Raw genomic sequence first — 23,658 nt, 5'->3', positions numbered from 1 at the left:
CGCCTAGAACTGTGTTGACTGAAGCTTTCAAACTCCTAGTGAGTGGAGAAGGAGCTAGGTCGGCTCATTTGTTGGTCACAATCTCCAATGGACACTTGTGGACTCAATGAGAACACAACAAGAAACAACCACCAGCGTTTGGTGCAGCACTTGCATTTTGGTGCAATTTTCACCCGTTTTTGTATTTGCAATGCATAAAATTGTTTCAAAAAACATTAGCATACCATTACCGATTGGTAAAAAAATTTACCACAAAATCGGTACAATAAGGTTGATAATTAGTTGATACGATCGGTGATTGATCACGATTTCTTTAAACCCTAAGGTCTAGGAGATTTAAAAAACAAAAGCAATCACCCAAATAACCATCATACTTGTATTCCATTAATAAAAAGGGAATTTGATTAAGAAAAGGAAAAGAAAAAAGGGTAAATTTGACTGGAAACAGGAAAATTAAAAAAAGAAAGTAGATAATTTCCAAGTTAGGGTAGGAAAGTAGATTCGTCAAATCATCACACCAGTCCCTACCGATCTGTTTACTCACTCGCTAAGGAAGCAAAGTCTCTGTCATCCGTTTCAGCAGTAGATTTTGAATGTTCATATGATGATGTGGGGTGGTCCGATAACAACACGATTAATACCACATGCTGAACACGTCTCATGTCGTTTGACACGAGTCACGACGAATTAAACATGTCAATTTAGGGTGGATTAATTTGGATTAGACCGAGTCCTGAAGTGACACCGGTCGAATATGATGCAACCGATGCCACTAGGAATCAGGTCGTATTAACCACGCTAACTCAACATTTTTAAACTTGCATAAGAACCATGAAGAAGAAATAGAGAGTTGGTAATATGTCATGTAAGTGAGGCAATCAATGAGCATGCCTGAATACGGGCACACGACACGAATCAACAAGATTACAAATCACAATACCAATTGTTTGGACACCTCCAAATGAAACTATATGTGTCATACATACCTCTGAAACGCAAACGGTGGAGGTCCTAATAAATTACTACGTACTACGTTTCATGACCTCGCGTCTTTTAGGACTCCCCTCTTTTCAAGTTCGCCCACTAAATCCCTCAGAGAGGGAACTTTCATTGCTAAAGTCCTGTACAGCCTAGAATACCTAGCTCGCGTTCCATCGGCAGTCCTTGCCAAGGCAAGCAAGCTCAGAGCCTCAGGGAGTTGGGAGAATACATGTTTCATCTCCTCCAAGCCCATACTTTCCAGAACAGACGGTCTTGGGACGACCTTGACAACTTCACCACCCTTAGGTTCTTGAATCTTGGCATCTGTTTTAATGACCAGTTCTGAATTTGAGTTTGCCCCACACTTGATGATAAATGGGGTTGTCGAGCCTGTATTGAACTGCAGGACATTCCACTGCGCCACATCGGTTTCAGTATTAAACCCCCCGAAATCTCTAGATGGTTTGCGAGCATGCGATTGTTCTTGAAGAAGATCGTCTTCTTCGGGAATAGACTGCAAAAGATTCAGGAGTGGAGCAAATGAATGATCAGGCAAAAACATTCACATCAGTTTCACAAAAAGCATCTGTTACAAAATGAGGAAACAAAGACAAATTATGTGGGAAAATATCCTTTTAGCGTTCAGCATTTCGTAGACACCTGAATTAGATGACGAGCATCAGCAATTTGACTTTGCGCACATGGATGATCAATGTCAAGAAGAGAAGGCATCCGGTCAGCAAGTTCATTTAGAGATGCAAGCATTAGTTTCTTCTTGCTCATGCTCAGGGTGCTTACAGACGATTGTCTTATTAAATCCTGTATAAATAAATAAAAAATAACATTACATTTTCTCTTTTCTAATTTACGATAACCCAATCATTATGTATCACACCAGAAGTACAAAAGAGTACCTTGATTTGTTTCAATATGCCATCAAGGGAAATGAGAGATGCTAATCATGCATCTTCACCAGCCGTGGAAGGATTTTGAATAGGTCGACCACCATCTTCCAGTGTCAATAAGGCTGCATCACTTCTTATTTGTTGCAAAATCTGATGAAATCAAGAAATCAGCATAAAATCCAATAACCGGCACAACAAGAGAATACAACTTCAGCCAATCAACACATAAAAATGGAAAAAAAAAAAGGAATTTCAACTCGCATCCCAGTGGAAGGTTCATCGAGTAATTTTCTGAAACTCTAATAAACCCAAAGGGCCAAAACTTTCGCTTGCTTTTTTTTTCTTCTTTTTAACAGATTACTTAGTAGAACCACATCCTTTTTGTTATAAGGATTTCTTCCCTTCTGTTGGATATGCAAATTTACATCTATGAAGTGCATGATATACGTAAGAAATACTTTCTAAGATATGCACATACATCAATAAAGAATGATTACCGTTCTCCTTTTGTGATCAACAGACTCGAGAGCTGATAGCAATTTCGCAACTTGTGATGCATCTTCAGCACCTTCTGATGCCAATGTACCAGCAACATCCTGGAATATGAAAGAAATTCAGAAATCAACCAATAATTCATTGATAGAGCATACAGAACAAGTTTCATCTTAGATATATATAGTAAAACTATTTATATTGCATCTCATATTTGAAGGAAAATACACGTCATTTCACCAAATTCAACAAGTATACCACAAAAATGCTAATGAGCATAAAATCATAGATACAGAGATGCTACCAAAAGATGAATAGAAAGGCACCAGTATATATGGGCCGCCATAAAAACAGTGGAGAGCATACAAAGGTGCAGATTTCCCTGGTGCATATTATCAAAGTAATTGGGCCCTCGGGCATTTTAAAGGGAGCAAAAGCAATAATAAGCTAACTATAACGTGGTGCAAATTAGATAATTGGGCCTCCAGGCATTTTGAAGGGCGCAAAAGCAACATTACTCCAACTATAATGTGCTGATATCGGATACCAACTCTAAAGTAGGAGACTAGCCAGCTAAATAAATACATACCTTGAAGTGCTGCAATTGAGAACTGTAGACCCGCTTCGAATACTCAGATAAAAGTTGGCCAAGAGCATCTGTATGAAGAGGCACTGCAGCACCCAGTCCAGCCATCCAACCATCCATGATTGCAGTTGAAAGGAGCTCCAACTGACCAGTTGTCCCTCCTGATGCATCCTCTCCTGTACTAGAGAGAAAATCGAAATTTTCTGCAAGCCAGGATCTAAGTTGGCCCTGGAGCTCACCAGCTGGTGTATGAACAAACAGAGCAGCAAGCGCTTTGTTTGCAATTGCAAAACTTTTTGCTTCCTCATTTATTTCCTTAAGCTTTCCAGCAGTTACCTGCTGCCTTGGAGTCTCCTGCACATTTGAATGCTTAGTGCCGCACCATACAAAACATTTGCAACAAAAGACAACATTAGCAGAAACAGGTCAAAACTATTAAATTGGTGTACATATGGGTAGGGAAGAAGCACCAAAAAAGCAAAGAATGAGAAAGAGGTTCACGAGAAAAGTGAAAGAAACTTCCACTCTTGTCCATTAAAATAGATAAAATGGTAGAAGCATAGCTAGATATTTTTTTTCTTCTTCATTCTCTTGTCTGCCTTGTGCTTGCGTGTTGGGATTCTCTTTTCTCTCTCATTTATCCCTTGTTTGTATATATACAGTATACACACACACACTATCCTCTTTCCACACGCAAATGTGAGTGGCAATTGACTCTTTTTATTTTATTATTTATTTTTCTGTTTGAAAAAAGAAACAAAAAAGCAAAACAATAAATAATATAATAAAAATATAATAAACTACTTACTAACCACTCACAGTCCCACTAAGTGGGTGGTTTTTTTTTTTTTTACTTTTTGTGAATATTTTTTTTCTTTTGAAATCCTAATGGGAGGAGCAAAGTTGGGATTATGAAAGCTTCACTCTTTTTGCCTTCTCCCTCTATATATAGAGAGGGGGGGTGGGAGGGAGAGAGAGAGATGGCAGTTACCTGATCAAGTCCGCGTATCTTTGATACAACTGATGAAAACTTGGACTTCTTTTCTGGCTTTAGATTCACTTTGAAGCCTTGGATATGCTCATCAACATAGAGCACAGGAGATCTTCCTGGGCTGTTTCCCCGGCTGGAACTCCTACTACGTCCGGTACTAACCTTCTCTAGAAAACTCTCTACCGGAGAAACCTATAAATGGTAAGAAAGAAGAAATAATAAGCACTGACAGCACCCACCCCGGCCTTGAGAAAAGACAAAGAAAAAATAAAAGGAGCATACAAATAAAAAGGTAAGTCTCTATTCTTTAACATTCATTACCTTGATGGACTGCAGCTCTGGTGATCTAGCAAGCAAGGATCTAATATACAAAATTCTAACACGGGATACAAGCATGGTGTCCATTGCCCTCTGTGGTTCCATTTTACGAATAAAAGAGAAAACGGCATCTCTTATTTCAGCAAGTATTTCATGCTCCCTAGAAGCCCCTGCTTTAATTACTGCAGCCAGAACCTGTAATTTGTAAAGAGACAATTAGCGTTACATCTTAAAGCTGCACACATTAAGTATCATAGACCATCAATATGTGCCAATCACAAGAAACATCATTTGTGTTCAAACTTGAAAGAATAAACAAGCTAGGTGAAGCCAAGTAATAGGTTGTTTAAATGTTATGATTGGAGGCATCATGCTGTAATGTTATTGTTTTAGTTCAAGAAAGATAAGAACATGGAGATAACATTGAGATAAGAGATGGTTGAGGTGAAGGAGAGATAAGAGATAAGATATATAGAATGCTTTACCAGAATCAAAACTAAAAACCAAGTTTAGAATGTCTTAAGTTTTCAATTTTAGTTTAATGTTCTCCCTCATTTTTTGGGCATTTCTATCATTTGTCATTTTTTCCTTCCATTATTCCATATCTCTCCCTCTTTGTCCAATTTTTTTAAATTTTATCAAACAATCCCCTTGTTTTCCTAAAGTTTGTCATGTAGGATTACAAGAATAGTTTGTCAAGTTGAAACATATACAAGTAGTCGCCTGAGAAGCTGATTAAAGGCAAAACAGCAGTTTAATGTTAAATATAAGCATTTGAACTGATTTCTTCACCCTCAAGCTTGTTAGAATTGTTCTGTGTTTGTTTTTTAAAGTGTTTAGAATGAATGGCTGAGATTAGAGAGCATGTTGTTTGCATGACTGGTTTTGTAATGGTCACTTGTACTCTCTCACTCTTTTTCTCATTCTCGGAATCAAATCCAAGAGGAGCAATGTACTTCCTTTTGCTGCCTTCATCATCTTCAATTTCTTGTCAAAACTAATCCACAATTCATCAAGTCAAACCCTAATTGAAACTACAAAACACTAACATGGCCTCAGAGCTTGGTTTGATTTGAATTAGGGGGTGTGACTCGTGAATTCTTCCGGGTATTCCAATGAAGAAACCCAGCTGAATAGAAGCATCAAATGGCTGGATCTGGAGCTGAACTTCAAGCTCCGGTGTTTGCTGGAGTGAACTATGACTTCTGGTGTACGAGGATGAAGACGATTTTCAAGTGTCACTAAGTTATGGAAATTTGTAGATCAAGGATCTGCGATTCCAGACGAGCCTGAGAAGGAGAAGATTATGGTTCAGGATCTCATAGCTCAAGATGCAAAGGCTTTGGGGTTGTTTTGAGTGCAGTTTCAAACATGATCTTCCCTCAGATTGCAAACCAAGAGATTGCAAAGGCGGCTTGGAATGTTCTGAAGCAAGGGTATAGAGGTGATTTACAAGTCAGATCTGTGAAATAGCAAGGTGTTCGTCAAGATTTTGAGTATGCTCGTATGAGAAATGATGAATCATTACCTGCTTATTTGACTAGATTGTTTGGCTTAATTAATAATGAAGATGTATGGTGAAGAATTGTCTGAGAAGTTGTTGATTAGTCTCACTAGGAACCTATGATAATATAGTGTCTGTGATTAAGAGAACTAAGAAACTTAAAGAAATTGATCCCATTGAGGTCATCTAGTAGCAATCTTTGAAGACATGCAGTTACAATACCATGTAACAACTGCAAATGACAGGGAATAGATGTTTCCCTCTCATTATGGAGGATATGAATCCAGTAGCTTGAAAAGCAATTATAGAAGAATGCTTGGGAATGGCATAAAAGACTGAGACATTTGAAGGGAATGGTGTATGGGCTACCAAAATTGAAATGAGGTGATGGAATTTGTCAGGATGTGCTGCAGGAAAGCAACATGAAGAGGCTTTCAGCAAAGGACAAGTATGACGAGCTTCCCAATGAGACCTTGCACATGTTCCAAGGTTGGACACAATAAGAACTTCAATAGCTCTTGCTGCACAGAAAGGTTGGAAATTAGATCAACTTGATCTAAAATTAGCTTTTCTGAATGTAGTGCTGAATGAGGAAGTATATATTGATCAACCTGAAGGATTCATAGTTCCAGGATCTGAAGACAAATTGTACAAGCTCAGAAAAGCTCTTTATGGACTGAAACAAGCTCCAAAAGCTTGGTATGAGGAAATTAACTCCTATCTACTTGATTGTGGTTTTCAGAGAAGTCTAAGTGAAGCTATGGATATGAGAAACCAGACCTTGGATTATTGTACCACTTTCTTGGGTCTCCATTTATGTGATTGATATAGTGTACAAAGGCAGTAGCATTGATTTGATCAATGAGTTCAAAGCTCATGAGAGAAAATATGAGAAACCAGAACTTGGATGATTGTACCACTTTCTTGGAATGAGAATTATTCAGTCTGAAAATGAGATCTTCATGAACCAAGAAAAGTATGCTTCGACTTTGCTAGAAAAATTTGGTTTGAAGGATTGTAAACCGGTGAGTATTCCTCTTGCTGTGAATGACAAGATGAAGAAAGATGATCAAAGTGAATACGCAGATGAGGCTGTTTACAGAGAAATTGTACGGAGTTTGCTTTATGTAACAGCAAAAGGACCAAATATTATGTTTGCTGCCAGTCTTTTATCCAGGTTTACGCACAATCCAACAAAGAAGGACTTTTGAACTGCAAAAAGAGTGCTCAGGTATGTGCAAGGAACTCTTGAATTTGGAATTGAGTATGCGAAAGGAAAGTCTTTAATTCTAGTTGATTATTGTGATAGTGACTGGGGTGGTAATGAAATTGATATGCAATACACATCAGGGTATGCAGAAGAAAGAGGAGGGATTGGTATTCAAGATTGATTATGAACAGGCTTATGATCATGTGGAGTGGAGATTTTTGGATGAAGTCTTACAAAGAAAGGGCTTTGGCAATAGATGGAGGAAATGGACGCAGGGTTGTCTAAGTTCCAAATTTCTCAGTTTTGATCAATGGGATGTTAGTGTGTAAATTGATGAACTGAATAGTGAAGATTATAAGTTTACATTTGTGTTATGCCTCAGCTCATAGGCTGAGTTTGTGTTAAAAATGTAATGTGTTGGTTAAGTCTCATAGGGCTTAACATTGGACGAGTGTCTTAATCTCAAAGTAAGATGTAATGGATGGCTGAGATTGAATTTAGAAATGTGTCTATCTCTCTCTCTCACCTCCAACGGTTAAATGTGCTAATGTATGAGCTCACATGCTCAGAGTGAGCGTCTGCAATATATGGAAGATTGCAGAGGGATATTCTCTGAGATTTTTCTGATCCAAATTCTTCTCTTCTTCTTCCTCAAATTCTCTGAGTTTCTCTTCCATAACCACTGCTAGAATTCCTGTTTAATTTGAATCCTCTAAAATGGCCCCAAAGCCAAGTTGGGTCTGAATTTCTAGGCGTCGTGTTTGTGAGAAGGGTGAGCTCAGATTCACAGCAAAAGCTCATTGCAGTGATTCAAGTTCATATCAGCGATCGAATCTAACATGGCTGGATCTGGAGGAGGAGAACTCATAGCGCCAATCTTCAATGGTGAAAATTTTGATTTCTGGCAAATCAAAATGAAGACCATTTTCCGTTCACACAAACTGTGGGATCTGGTTGAAAATGGGTATGAAACTCCGGTGGAGGAGGAGCTCACGGAGGCGGAGAAGAAGCTCATGCGTGAGAATGTGATCAAGGATGCTAGAGCAATTGGAATCATCCAAGGTGCTGTTTCAGATCAAATTTTTCCGAGAATCGCAACCCAGGAAAGTGCAAAGGCTGCGTGGGACATTCTGAAACAAGAATTTGTTCGTGATAAGCAAGTAATATCTGTGAAACTTCAAGGTCTTTGACGAGATTTTGAATATACTCGCATGAATGATAGTGAATCTCTCTCTGTGTATATTGCTAAATTGTTTGATCTGATTAATCAAATGAGAAGCTATGGTGAAGATCTGAGTAATCAAAGAATTGTTCAGAAATTGTTGATTAGCTTACCTAAATCCTATGATAGTATTGCATCTGTGATAGAAAATACTAAGGATTTGGATACCATAGATGCTCAGGATGTTGTTGCAATTTTGAAAGGTTAAGAACAAAGGCTTGATAGACATGGTGAAAGTAGTATGGAGAAAGCATTTGCTAGTTTGAACATTGCATCAAAACCTAATAGGTTCAATGGTCAAACAAACAATAGCAAATGCCAGAAAAACTTTAGGCCAAAAGGGAAACAGTGGAGTAACAAGGTTGATCGAGGTAATAAGGTTAGTTTCCCTGTGAAGAATGATGCAAATAACACTAGGGATAAGTGTAAATTCTGTGATAGACTTCACTATGTGGAGTGTTGGTTAAGAACAAGGTCAAGTGTCATAAGTGTAGCAAAATTGGGCATATTGCAAGATACTGTAATACAAACAAAGTTGTGCAACAAGTGAATTTTGCTAATCAGGTTGAAGAAACTGGAAACCTATTCTGTGCTAAACATTCTGGAGAAGTAAGGAAGATAAGTGATGAATGGTACATAGATAGTGGATGTAGTAATCATATGACATCCAGGGAAGATTTGCTTGTTGACATTAAGGATGAAAGCCAAAGTCCAAGTAGGCACTGGAGTCTTGGTTAAAGTGGCAAGAAAAGGGACACTGATCAGGAGTTAATGGAGGAATTCAAGATTGATATGATGCACAAGTATGAAATGACAGATTTGGGCTTGTTGCACCATTTTCTGGGAATGGGGGTTATGCAAACTGAAGATTGTATCTTCATACATCAGAGGAAGTATGCCTCAACTCTGTTGAAGAAGTTTGGGCTCCAGGATTGTAAATCTGTGAGCATCCCACTTGTACCAAATGACAAACCGAGAAAGGATGATGACAGTGGAGCTGCAGATGAATATCAAACGGGAAAATTGTGGGAAGCTTGCTGTATCTCACAGCAACAAGGCCTGATATAATGTATGTTGCATGTATGTTAGCAAGGTTCATGCATTGTCCTTCTAACAAGCACTATGGGACAGCAAAGAAGGTACTTAGATATGTTCAAGGAACTCTGAATTTTGGTTTAGAGTACAAGAAAAGTACAAGAAAAGAAAAGGGGCAATTCTGATAGGCTTTTGTGATAGTGATTGGAGTGGTTCAGAAGAATATATGAAGAGCACATCCGGTTATGCTTTTACATTTGGCAGTGGTTTCTTTTATTGGGCTTCTATCAAACAACAATGCGTTGCTTTATCCACAGCTGAAGCAGAGTATATCAGTGTGTCGAAGGCAACTGCACAAGCCACTTGGTTAAGATTTGTGTTGGAAGATTTTGGTGAAATGCAATCTATTGCAACACCATTGAACTGTGACAACACTTCAGCTATTGCTATCACTAAAAATCCCATATTTCATCAGAAAACCAAGCATATCAACAAAAGGTATCATTTCATCAAGGAGGCATTGCAGCAAGGAGTGATTGACTTGATTTACTGTCCTACATAAGAGCAAGTTGCTAACATTTTTACAAAGGTGTTGGCGAGGGAGCAATACACATATCTTAGAGATCTTCTTGGAATGAAATCAGTCCATAATTTAAAGGGGAGTGTTGTGTGTAAATTGATGAATTGATTAGTGAAGATTATAAGTTTACATTTGTGTTATACCTCAGCTCATAGGCTGAGTTTGTGCGTTAAAAATGTAATGTGTTGGTTAAGTCTCATAGGGCTTAACATTGGACAAGTGTCTTAATCTCAGAGTAAGATGTAATTGATGGCTGAGATTGAATTTAGAAATGTGTCTATCTCTCTCTCACCTCCAACAGTTAAATGTGCTAATGTATGAGCTCACATGCTCAAAGTGAATGTCTGCAATATATGGAAGATTGCAGAGGGATATTCTCTGAGATTTTTCTGATCCAATTTCTTCTCTTCTTCCTCAAATTCTCTGAGTTCTCTTCCACAACCACTGCTAGAATTCCTATTTAATTTGAATCCTCTGACATGGGAGGCCTAGAGGAAAATTTAAAGCTTCAAGAGGTTTGAGACAAGGTGACCCATTATCACCTTTTCTTTTCACCTTATTAGTTGATGTCCTGAATAGATTGTTGGAGAAGGCACAAGAGAATAATCTGATCAAAGGTTTGTGCATTGGGCAAGAAAAGGTGGAGATTTCGCATCTTCAATTTTCTGATGACACCATTTTTTTCTTGGCAGGGGCCAAGGAAGTTTGGACAATTTATTAGAGTTGCTCAATTTATTTTGTACTGTTTCAGGTTTGAAAATTAACAAAGCAAGGTCTCTTTGGCTGAAATAAACTCAGATTGTGAGAAAATTAAAAGGATGGCAGATTCTTGGGGTTGTGAGGTGGGTAGCTGGCCAATAAAGTATTTGGGTCTTCCTCTTGGGGGAAGGCCAAGAGCACTTACGTTTTGGGATCCAGTTGTAGAAAAGATGGAAAAAAGACTTCAAAGTTGGAAGAAGGCATTCTTATCCAAAGGTGGTAGATTAACTTTGATTCAATCTGTTTTGGGAAGTTTTCCAATTTACCACATGTCTTTGTTCAAAATTCCTTGCAGGGTGATTGGATAGCTGGAAAAACTAATGAAAGGGTTTCTTTGGGAAGGGGTAGAGGAAGGAAAGAAAAACCAATTGGTGAAATGGGAGGTAGTTATTAAAAGTAAGGAGGAAGGGGGTTTAGGTATGGGGAATTTGAGGAAACGGAATGAAGCGTTACTGGCTAAGTGGTTGTGGAGATTCCCAATGGAATCAAATTCTCTCTGGCACAAGGTGATAAGAAGCAAGTACGGGTTGCAGGATAATGGGTGGGATGCAAATCCTTTGCCGCGTGTTTCATGTCTTAGCCCTCGGAAAGATATTTTGTCTGGTCTTCAATCGTTCCTAGAGTGCTGCAAGTTTGAGGTGGGCAACGGGGAGAGGGTGAGGTTTTGGGAGGATGGTTGGTTGGAAGCAGGACCATTGAAAGAGCAATATCCTAGATTATTCTTGTTATCGAGAATGCACAACCAGAGCATTTCAAGTTTTGTGGATTTTTCTCTTCATTCTTTGAGCTGGAATTTTAACTTCAGAAGAAATTTGAATGAGTTGGAGATAGCAGAGGCGGCTAGGTTATTACAGAAGGTGGAAAATGTTCGTTTGATTCAATCAAGAGCGGATAACAGAAGATGGAAACTAGACTTATCAGGATTGTTCACTTGCAAGTCCTATAGCTCTTTCTTGAGCAACAATGGAACTGTGCAACATTTTCCACCCTTTTCTCCGATTTGGAAATCAATAGCTCCTCCGAAGGTCAAAGTTCTTGCGTGGTTAGTGGCTACTGGGAAGGTCAAAACTTGTGATCAAGTTCAAAGGCGAAGGCCTTTTATTTGTATTTCTCCCCATTGGTGCAGTTTGTGTAAATCTGAGGAGAGTGTTAATCATATTTTTCTCCCTTGTTCTTCCTCAATACAGTTGTGGTGGAAATTGGTTCAAGAAGTTAGAGTTAGTTGGGTCATTCCAAAGGGTTGTTTCGAGCTTCTAAGAACCAACTTTGAGGCTTTAGGAAAGGGGAGGAAAGCTAAAGCTTTGTGGGGCTGTTTGGTGTTAACAGTTTTTTGGAACATTTGGTTGGCGCGTAACAAAAGAGTTTTTGAAGATTATAATGGAGTGGGGGTGGCAGAACTATTAGGTAGAGTAAGATACTGGGCATCAGTTTCAAATGAGTTCAGGGATTATTCTCTTTCTCATATAGTGTGGGATATGTTAGCAGCCGTAAAATGATTTTGGATGAGGTTATGTTGTAATTAGATCTATTTGAGAGGTCTTAGCTAGCTTTGCTACATGGTGGATTTCTTATCCACTATTTTGTAATTCTTGTTTTTATTTTATTAAAGTGTTAACCAGAATAATGTGGCTCTTTCCACAGCTGAAGCTGAGTATGTAAGTGCATCAGAAGCTACTACACAAGTAGTTCGGCTTAGATTTGTTCTGGAGGATTTGGAGAAGTGCAAACAGATGCAACTCGACTTTAATGTGAACAATACTTTTTGCGATTGCAAAGACAAGAAATCCAGTTTTCCACCAGAGATCAAAGCATATTAATCACAAATATCACTACATCATAAATGCATTGCAGGAAAACATTATCAACTTGGTTTACTGGAAGTCAGAGGACCAAATGGCAGAAATCTTCACCAAAGCTCTGCCAAATGATCGATTTTATTATCTCTGAGGTTTACTTGGAATGAAGTCAGCTAAACTTAAAAGCTTAGAAGGGAGTCTTGAAATATAAGCACTTGAGCTGATTTCTTCACCCTCAAGCTTGTCAGAATTGTTAGTGTTTGTTTTTAAAGTGTTTAGAATGAATGGTTGAGATTAAACTAGCTCATAGGCTAGATTTCCGCCAGCTATCATACCAGTTGTGCTCGTTAAATTGTACGTAGCACACATGAGTGTTAGCGAGCAAGTTGTTCGTGTGAGTGCTTTTGTAACGGCCACTTGTACTCTCTATCTTATTCTCATTCTTTGAACTGAATCCAAGAGGAGCGATGTACTCCCTTTGCTGCCTTCATCATCTTCTTCAATTTCTTGTCAAAATTAATCCAAATTTCATCAAGTCAAACCCTAGTTGAAACTACAAAACACTAACAAAAGTCACTTATTAACAATTATTTAAGAAGCTTTTTGTTAAGTGCTCACCACAACCCTAAAAAAATTAAACAAAAAACGATAGCCTTTGTTAGCAAGATTTCTCCACATCAAGAAAGGTGAAAAGTTGAACATCAACGCTTAATACTCACTTTAAAATAAGTAATGCGTGATGACACCGTATTCAATTAAGCATAATATCAAGGTATGCCAGTATGGTGTCAAAACACAAATGAAAAGATAAATTAAATAACCAAGCATACCAGCATCAAAAGCTTATTTGCTCCATCCGAAATCGCAGCAAGGCTGTCATGCTGCTCAGGATCAAAGTCATTCAAGGCAGACGTAAGATATTCTCCAGCAGGTGTTGTCTTGACTTTCTCCACACCAGATTTCACCAAAGCAACAGTACCCTCAGTCTTATCTGCAGCAGGTGCGATTGATGAAGAAATAATATCCATCGAGTGTCCTCTACTATCATTCCTGTTTTAAATTATTGAAAGCGAAAGTTAGATAAACAAGCTTTTTCTTTTAGGAATTGAGGGATGAAGAAAAATAATATACAAAACACATTAAACATAAAGTCTTGCAGAAGTCTTACCTCACAAGGTCCCGAGACTGAACATTTAGCGGCCCTTTGGACAATGGACTTGACAACTGAAAATACACACCCACACATATTAGAAATTTGTTATGATACACTTAACAAACCATAGAAGTAGAATTGCTTAAATACCACAAATGAGATAAGGAAGCAGCTTATTAACTGATAATGGATTGTGATAGGACACCACACCTATCCAAACTCCTAAACTTTTCATCGAAATTTGCTCTCTTAAACTTTTCCACTCACAAATGACATCACAATAAAGAACAATCAATACCATATGACTATATGAAACTGCTACAATAGACTCGGGAATGCTAACTGAAAAAAAAAAAAAAAAAAAAAAAATTCATCCCAAAATCTTCAAGTGTTTTTATAACAATAAACACCCAGAATTACATCTAACCACCTGCACTCCTTTGGGTTTCCATGAATTACTGAATCAAGGAGAACACTGAATGCACCAATGAGCACCCAAGAATGTAGCAGATACTTAAAATAGCATGTAAAACAATCAGACGAACAAATATACAACTATATTGTGAAAGCACGCAACCACATCAAAAGTGGGACTAACAGAAATTACCTTTGGTGAGCCAGCCAAAGATGTTTTCTCTGTCAATCTATCAAATAACTTTTCATTTTCTTCATGCAACCTCTGGTGTGAGAGAGAGGGAGAGACAGAGGGAGGAAGGGGGAGAGAGAGAGACAGAGAGCATTAACCTTATAAAAATGGTCATATCAATTGAGAATGGGAAAATAGATTCAGAAGAGATGATATTTCATGCTGGTATGCACAAACAATGACTTGGTACAAGACTAACTCATTGCGGAAGAACCTCTTCATAACACAACTTTTTGCTCCCAAGGAATGTACCTTTGGTTTTTTAAAATGACAAATTAAGTAAACATTATTTGAAAAAGACCAAAATAAAATCATGGCATTGGTACTTAACCAGTCTAGTTTATACTAGTTTTTGCAGTCTAATGGTCTTCATCTTAACAGCATTGTTCACATTTCACAATAATGTAGAATGATTACCGTTCAAGTGGCACTTGCCATTAGCAGTTTCTTAGCGAGGTCATGTTGGGTCTATAAATATCAAAATTTTCCTTTGATGGAGTGTCATTATGAGTCAAATTCAAAATGCTAAAATATAATCTATTGTCTATGCATAGGTTTGTGAACTTCTCGTTTGTATGAGAAATGAAAATTGGATTACAGATAGGATAGATAACAGACGTTCATGCATATGTACAAATCATTAGGTTGCAACCATTATTCTAGAAACAGAAAACATGGAATTATGGTAGAATAGCACACCTCAATTAATGCGTCACGCTTTTTAAGCTCCTCTTCCAATTTCGTAGTTACTGGAGAATCCATGCCATCTCCCATTGCCTTGGAATTTGATAGAATTGCAGACCCTGGATCCGAGACTAATGGTGACCGATCTTCACTGGAATGGAGGGCTTCACTGAGTTTGGACTCGATGCTTTTAATTTTGGCCTGTATCGAACAGTTAATGTTGGGCAACATCATGTGGTGCAAAATGCAAGGAAAAGTTCCTTGGTTAGGAAGTATAAATGGGAAACTTTCATACTATAACATACGCCCTCCAGAGTTCAACCATTTAATAATGCGACATAATTGAAACCTCAAAACCTGATCAATCCACTTGACAATGTAAAGGTGTGATAGTCACTTTAATGAAGAACCACAGCACAGAACAATTGAAAACATAAATATTCACTTCAAAACTATTATATCATGAGTGGAGTTAACCAATATGCTAACCCCATGCATTTCAAACAACTTAATCACATTCTAATGAAAAATCATATGCCAACGAAAAAAGTTTCAAACTCAAAATTTGGAGATTTTTGTTTTTAGAAAGTAGAATGCCATGAAACAACTAATTGCTCATATGAAGAGTGCTACGAAGAAAATGTCATGATTTCTTCTTCTTTTTTCACGTACTTCAGTACTTGTCACATAAATAACGAGTTTTGGAAATCTTCAGCCCACACATAACTAAATTTGAAGCCTGCACTATGTGCAGATAGATTTTTCAAACTTTAACTTATCAATTCTGTTCTGTGACACAATTCATACGCTTGCATGCTAAACAAAGAAGATTACAATGTCTATTCAGCATGGACTCCTTGTTACATCTTTCCTGTTATCACGCTGATATGACATATAGATGGGTATGCTTATCGCTGTGGCCCTGTGGGACATTCTTTTGAAAAATCATCTGAAAACATGTAACTCTATTCTTGAGAGCACACTGGCATCAGAAAAGTATGCAGCACGGATTACTCTAAAAATATGAACGTGTACAGTAGTTCCTGAAATATGGTCTACAGTAAATTCCTGAAATATTTTAACAGAACCATTGAACCCTAATACTTATAAATGAGAAGATTAAGCAGACACATGACCAACCTGCAAGGCCTGGATTGTAGAATCTCGTTGTTCTATCTGCACTTTCTGATCTTGCTCTAATTGTAACAGTTGAGCTACTTGATTTCTAAGCTGTGCATTTTGCTCCTTTTCTATCTTTTGCTTATCTGCAAGCATTATATTCTCAGACTGCATCAAATGGGAATATTAAACCAGTTTAGAACCATGCTTACCAGCCAAAACCACATTATCATTGTTGACAAGGAAAATTTATGAAAAAAAAAGACAGAAAACCACTAAATTAGACTACTAGCAACCCTGGAGAATTCATTAATTGTAGTATAAATCGAAGCCATATATCCAACGGCTTCAGCAAGGTAGACACTTTAAATTGTCTAACATCCAATAACATGCAAGTAAACATGAAAGCTGTACCAAACTCAGCAAGTTATAAAACCTTTAAATCTAAATGTAACGTATAAGAAACTTTCCACGCCTTCTGCACTTCATTGAAGAGCACGACACACTGATCATTTGCATCCTTGAGTGTATTTTTAAGTCCCAAAACTTCTTGTTTCAGGTCTTGACTTTCTTTTTCCTTTTCATACAACTCCTTACGTGCATCATTTGCCTACAAGAATCATCACAATTAAAATTCAGCAGAAAATAGTTTATAATCTTGCTCATCACAATGCCTTAACCAGCACAAATCGCAAGTAGATTTCCTTGAAGTGCCGAAGTGATTCTTCATTGTTAACTCAGCAAGTTTCCATCTGAGGCTCCATGCTTCAATTAATAGAAAGATTTTTATGTTATTGTTTTACTATTAGTATTTCTATTCTATTTCCTTGCTTTGCTGTGTAATCATGACAAAGAAAGAAAACGAAAAATAAAACTCATAAACTGAGAGAGAGAGAGAGAGAGAGAGAGAGAGAGAGAGAGAGAGAACTTACGATATCTCTCCATTTCTTTATCGTATCTCGATTCCCAAGGCTTAGAACAGCATTTCGAGCTCTAGAAGAGAAATTGAGAGATGATAATGTCTCCGACAAATTCAAAGCATTTGGAACGACATTAACAATCATCAGAGTTTTTGAACTTCCACCTATAGAATTTTTTGTTTGTTTGTTTCAGTAAGCAATCAAAGCCATATTTTCAACAAGACCACGGAAAGAAAGTCAATAAAAATCTACCGTATATGTTACCAAATGGTAATTCAATCATACAGGAGAAAATGTGGTAATGGATGCAACTCAATCACAAGTACCCATGACCATGAGGCAGTTATAAGCATATGCAACCAAAAAAAGCATTAACAAATTGTTCATTATTACTTTTCCTTTCATCTTAGAATTGCACGTCCAAAATCAGGACTAACATAAACAATGAAAAGGATTGAATACCTAGTGAGTCTGCAAGTACTTTGGTAAGCATTGAATTTTCATAAGGTATAGCATCCTTTTTTGAAGTCAAAGAAGACAAGACATCTCCCAACCTACATGCACAGCGTCAAAAGGCAGAATTATTTAAGTACAGGACGGCACAAGTAAACATAGATGGCACAAGATAACAGATTGGCATAAGCAGGACAACAGGAAGCTGATATATTGTTACAACTGACATAAAATATGACCACATATGTATTCGTATCCCGAATTTGTATAAATGAAACATAGGTGATCACATGCTAAGAATGATGCACAATTGCACAATGAAAATCATATACTGCTTATAAGTACAAAACCAATGTGAACCATCCTTTAAATTATAGGCAACCTGAAAGAAGCCGAAACTTATTAAGTTAAAAAATAGAAAAAATAAAAAAATAAAAACAGATAAGCCATCGTAACATACGCTGAAAGTGATTTCATAACATGCAGCAAGTCCGTCACACGCTCACTACTCTCATCTTCAACAATTAATCCTTCACTTCCAGCCAAGTCAACAAGAGAAAGCTTGCTGTATGTATTTTCTCCAGTGATCAAATTGTTATAATATATATGTATCCTGATGATCCTGGCAATAGTGAAGAAACAAGAATCTACTTTTAGATAAATTAAGTGCTGAGCAGTTGTGACACATACACAAGCATACATGCAAAAGCAATTGACAACGTATATGGAACTTCTTTATCTAGCTTCGCAACTTGTTTCAGAATGGTCTACTTATTTTTGTTATTCCTTTCAACTTTTATGACCCCTAATAATGGGCAGTCCAGTGGCTTTTGTCAAGTTTTGAGTACATGCATAACCTCTATCTCATAGACTACAATCAGTAAGTAAAAGGAAACTACCTAGTCAGGGTTAGGCAACTTGATTTTAGCTTCTAGCCATGTCAACAATTAATTTATATAACTTTGTTCAAAAGATGAAATACTTTTACATAATAAAACCTGTACAGCAAAGTGGTGGGAAGTAATCCACCAGGAGCAGAAGAGAAAAGAACATAAAATCAACAATCTACATATAGCCATCACCAGACAACCCCATATCAATTTATCACTTTTTCCACCCCGAAAACCTTAAACTTAATTTGAATTAACGATATAGCCATTAAAAGAATTTAAGTAGATTTGAAGTAACCCAAAAAGTTGTGTAGCCATTACATGTATTTTATGAGATGAAATTGAACAAACAAGTTCAAGTTGTTATTAAATCAAGATTTTCCTTTCAATCATAAGAAATAAAACTTTGAACAAGTTAAATAGTCCCCTTTTTTGAGAAAAAGGTGTATTAAGTTATAATAAATACTTTTTGCACCAGAATAATGGTCACTTTGATGAATTGAGTGATCGCTAAAAAGTGATTAGATCAAAACTGTTAAGCAAAAATTCAGGAATTCTCATAATTTAAAAATAAAAAAAAAAATAAAAAAATAAAAAATCAATAACAGTTTTAGCATGGTGTTCTCATTCAGTAATATGAAGGGACTCTTTTTAAGAGAAAGGTATAGCTTACTATTTTAACTACCAAAAGTATGACCTTACAGTAAATACTAGCAATACAAAAAATGTATGGAAGTTTGAGACTTTGAGGTAAAATTTTGGAACATACAAATGAGAAACATTGAACTTTGATGGCTTATTTCCTCGGCTCTGAAATGCAGCTTTTAATACTTTAGAGAAGTCCAGTGGGTTATCAACTTTTCCCTGCACAAGTTCTATATAGGATTCTGGTGATCCCATGCGAATCTTTGGTAGAGCAATTCCTGATTCTGAAAGTAAATCCCTTATCTAAAAGAAAATGGAAGGAATCCACATCAAACCATCATAAGGTTTCCATCCCAAAAGCCATTCAAACAAAAAAAGAACCAGAAAGCATAAAATACTTACAGTAACAATATTACCTGTTCGTTGTAGAGCTCAAAAACTGTAACGGAGAATTTAAATCTTGAAGTAGAAGTGGAATCAGAATTGGATAAATCAAATAGTTCCTCGAAAGATCGAGCATATAAACCGCGATCATGGCTAGATCCTTCCTGAGAGAAAGTTAACAAAGTACAAATTTCATAAAACTGGTGCACAGACTGAAACAATGATCATAAATTTTAAATGAAAAAAAATGAAAGGCATAAAACACCCAGAGTGAAAGGCACATCCCTCGTTGCACCTATTTAAATTCTTGCTTTAGTACTTTAAACTTAATTTTTATTATGGGGTAACCATTTGAAAGAATTCTCCAATTCACCATCCTAAAAGGTTCAATTCTAATAGTGTAAAAATTACTACAAATCTCTTTTCAAAAGTCTAATGCATCAACTTACAATTTTTATTCTTTTCAATATACAAATTTGTAATCGGACAGAGTTAAAAGGCATTGACCATTTGGCCAGAGAAAACAGCAGTCCACCATGCAAGTATAAACCTATAGGCTTCAGAAATGCATATCGATAAAGACACAGACAAACAAACATGGAGAGAGAAAAAGAGGAAAAGAGACCAACCATAGTGTGTGTCTTTCCAGAGTTGGTTTGTCCATATGCAAATATGGAAACATTATATCCATCCAATGCTGATTGCACCAATGGTTGAACATCATGGAAAAGTTCAGCTGACAGACAGAAAATGTCAAAAATAGTTTAGCAGCAGACATACTTTAAGCATTTTTTTTTCTTTTCAGAAATTAAAGTTTTATGATTAATATTCAAGTAGTAGAACCACAGATAAGGCGAAAACAATGAAAGATGAACAGTTATTCTCACCCTGTCCAACATGAGGTCCATAAACTTTGTCAAGTTCAAAATCCTTCTTGGGGTTGGACAGGGCATCATCACCAGTATTGACGCGGATATTGTACTCGTCAGGATATTCAGCAATTGAGGAACCTTCATCCTCAAATAAAGGTCTTGTACGACAAAATACCTTTATGTTTCCTGGAATTAAAAGGCTAGTTAGAAAATACTGCCACACTAAACTTTTGTAAGATCACCCAAACACCTCAACAACCTTGAAAAGTAAATATAAATGCTTTTGAGAGAGAGTTACAAAAGGAGAACACTCACAGAAGATGAGTACCTTTGGCCGTCAATAAGTCATTGAACAACCTTCTCTTCTCATTGATCAGCGGAGAAATTCTAGCCTCGGTTTCAAGGGCAAACTGATCTGACATATTATCAAAGAAAAACTTTCAAATCCATCGAGATGAACCAAGAACACTAAATAAACCTTACAAAGAAGGAACAAGTGAAGGAATATCAAATTCGTGATTAATTTCAAAGGAAAATGTATAACACAAGAAATTACATTCATATAGTTTTCATTTGGTTGCATGTAATATCAAACCCTGTACCCATGCCAAAATACTACTCATCCTGAACTTAGAAAATAGTCCTCCCACAACACCCTCTTGGGCCACTTCAAAAAATCCATTAAACCTTCAAAGCAGACCGCACACTCAAACAACATAACCAAATCCCTTACCTAGTTTTCGGGTTTTATTCGCAAGAACACCAAGATAACGTGTAGCTCGTTCAAGTTTCGCATTCGAGTACTCGTGCAGCTCACTTGCTTCTTGTCTCAACGCCAAGTAATCTTCTCTAGCAAGCTGTCCCATAAAAATTTAAAAACAAAAAATCTTTACATAAATACAGAAGCAGAAATTCAAAAGCACCCATGCAGATATCGAACCACTTAAAAGTCTCTCACATTGTGCCCAAAGCTTCAATTTTCAAAACGCATTGGCGCTAAACACACTCTTAAACCACACTAACCACTGAGATTACCACAGTAATTCAGCTCAAAAGTCAGTAACTCAAACTCTCAAATTCTGAGCCCCTAAATTACAAAACCCATTACCTTAACTTTATCCTTGAGCTTCTGGAGCTTGGAAGCCACAGCCTGGTTGTTGGAGTTGGCGAGCTCAGACTGAGCCAAAGCCGACGCAGCCGAGATCGAGTACCGCCCAACTAACGGCGCACCAGGCTTGTAATTGTCGTGGTGGTGGTCGAAGCTGGACGCCGCTACCGCAGCCGACGTCGACGAAGAAGGCAACTTCCTTGGCTCAAAGCCACTGACCTCCCAGTTCCACCTGTTGTTGTTGTTGTTCCTCTGCTCCGCCATTGCCGTCGTTGTCCCCCGGCAGAAAAATCTTACCCCAAATTTGGAAACTCAAATTTTAAAAAGAAAACTAAAGGGTTTGGAAAAAAAGAAAACTAAAGGGTTTGGAAAAAAGAAAACTAAAGTGAATAGTATATGATTGAATTTTTAGTTAAAAATATGATTTTTCATTAAAATGAATCGTAAGTTTTCGTTAAAATTCTTATTTTAAAACTCAAAAGAAGTAAAAATTGCTTGCCTCTCTAGTTATGGCTTTGGGCTATGTGGACCTAGAAAATAGAGGCCTTGTTTGGTACACCGTATAACACACCGAATAGAATTAATTATACGGTATCAGGTGTTTGGTGTCCCCATGTATTAAATAGTCAGCCGACTAAATACTCCGGCCCAACCTATTCTACTCGGCTGACCTGCTTAACTATCCTTTCCAAAATCACGGTATTATTTAGTCGGGTTGAAAACATGGCTCTCTCACTCTCTCTAACTCCCAGGTTCTCCTTCGAATCCCAGGTTCTTCTCATTCTTCTTCTCTCATTTGAATCTCAGGTTCTCCTTCTTTGTCTTCTCCTCCTTCTTCTTCTCTCATATGAACCCAGGTTCTTCTTCTTCGTCTTTTTTCTCCTTCTCTCTCATCTGAATCCCAGGTCCTCCTTCTTCTTCTCTTTGTTCCGCCCTTCACCTCCTATTTTTCTTCTTATTCTCTCTATGATCTACCATCCTCTTATTTTTCTTCTTCCAGATCCCAAAAAAAAAAATTTTGATCTGTATGTTGAAAATTGCAAAGATCCTAAATTGGGTATGTTGAAAATTCGAACCCAGTTGAAGAAATGGGTTGAGCGATTACATCTAGAATGAAGCTTGATGAATTCATAGTATCAATGCTTGTGCTGGTTTGGTTGCGATGTAATTTCACAGTATTGTTCAAAATTCATCATTCATCAATATAATAATATTTTAAATCTTTCTTATCCGATAGAGTATCCAACCAAACACAGTATAAATAATACCGTCATTAATCCGATACTGCACCAAACGCCCGACTAATTTAATCAGTACTATCTGTTGGCTATTTATCTTATCCGACAGAAATAGTCAGTACAGTTCGAGCTACCAAACGAGGCCAGAGATCATCTAATTTCTGCCATTTTTTTGTATGTCCTTTATTATTTTCTTAGAATCGGGGATGCTTATTTTCTTTGGCATACGATCTCATTTTGAATTGTTTATAATTTAATTTAGGGTAATTTTGTATGAAATCAATACAAACTTACCATATTGCCAATAGATCAATAATATTTATGTCAATTATAGATATGTCAATCATGTATTGTGACACTTAATGGATTTAAAATAAACAAAAATTATAGAATCTGCCACTACAGTTGGCACCTACTTCAACTGACACCCCATTTCTCATATGTTTTGTATTTTGGAATAGATCAATATGGATCAAACACTGCTTTGCAGTGTTTAACCCTGTTTTTTACACTTGGATTCAAATGCTGCATTGCAGGGTCCATGTCCTGGTTCTCTTTTTTCATCACTCACATGCCTTCTTGCTTCATTCTTCACGCAACTCTTTATTTTTACGTTTGGATTCAGTCACTGCAATGCAGTGTCTGTTTCTCTATTCTGTTTTTTTTATATATATATATATATATATTTTGATTTAGAAACTATAATGCAGTGTTTGTTTCCTGATTATGCTTTTATTTTTCTTTTTTACATTTTAATTCAGACAATGCATTGCAATGTCTGTTTTCTAGTTCTGTTTTTACATTTCTATTTAGACGCTGCATTGCAATGTCCGTTTCCTGGTTCTCTTCTTCTTCCTGTCAACATTTCCACATTTCACGGAGTCTCTCTCGAACTATAAAATTACTTGTTAAACAAAAAACTACTAATTTCATATCATAGAACAAAAGGAGATAAAACCTATCAAATTAATCAAAACGCAAAAAGATTTCAAACCCAAAAAAAGAAAACATCAAAACCCATAAGATTCAACCCCAAATCCATCCCCCGCAAAACCTTGTCATGGCTTTACCTGTTTTGGGCTCAACAAGAAGGCCTTGCCAGTGAAAGATGGCAGCAACGAGGTGTGTTTTGAAATAAGAGCTTTTTGGGTCTGATTTCGGGTCCCT

General features: G+C 37.0%; 1 protein-coding gene across 1 annotated transcript; it reads right to left on the bottom strand.

The window, feature by feature from the left end:
* Positions 1–832: 832 nt before the first annotated feature.
* On the bottom strand, positions 833–21,570 carry LOC137708474 (kinesin-like protein KIN-14A). Its single transcript, XM_068447561.1, has 23 exons — positions 21,254–21,570; positions 20,879–21,002; positions 20,474–20,560; positions 20,161–20,331; positions 19,903–20,009; positions 19,306–19,437; positions 19,014–19,192; positions 17,815–17,976; positions 17,364–17,455; positions 16,914–17,065; positions 16,418–16,591; positions 16,003–16,149; positions 14,878–15,063; positions 14,140–14,211; positions 13,548–13,603; positions 13,210–13,429; positions 4,277–4,468; positions 3,956–4,147; positions 2,968–3,318; positions 2,384–2,482; positions 1,896–2,036; positions 1,642–1,800; positions 833–1,495 (listed from the first exon to the last, which is right to left on the bottom strand). Exons 1-21 carry the CDS (start codon positions 21,515–21,517, stop codon positions 1,941–1,943), a joined length of 3,255 nt encoding a protein of 1,084 aa, XP_068303662.1. The 5' UTR covers positions 21,518–21,570; the 3' UTR covers positions 833–1,495; positions 1,642–1,800; positions 1,896–1,940.
* Between the last annotated feature and the right edge of the window lie 2,088 nt (positions 21,571–23,658).

The sequence above is a fragment of the Pyrus communis genome, chromosome 1 (genome assembly GCF_963583255.1).
Source record: "Pyrus communis chromosome 1, drPyrComm1.1, whole genome shotgun sequence".
Classification (NCBI taxonomy): domain Eukaryota; kingdom Viridiplantae; phylum Streptophyta; class Magnoliopsida; order Rosales; family Rosaceae; genus Pyrus; species Pyrus communis.
The sequence above is the reverse complement of the archived record's forward strand: the minus strand, read 5'-3'. Positions and strand labels throughout refer to the sequence as shown.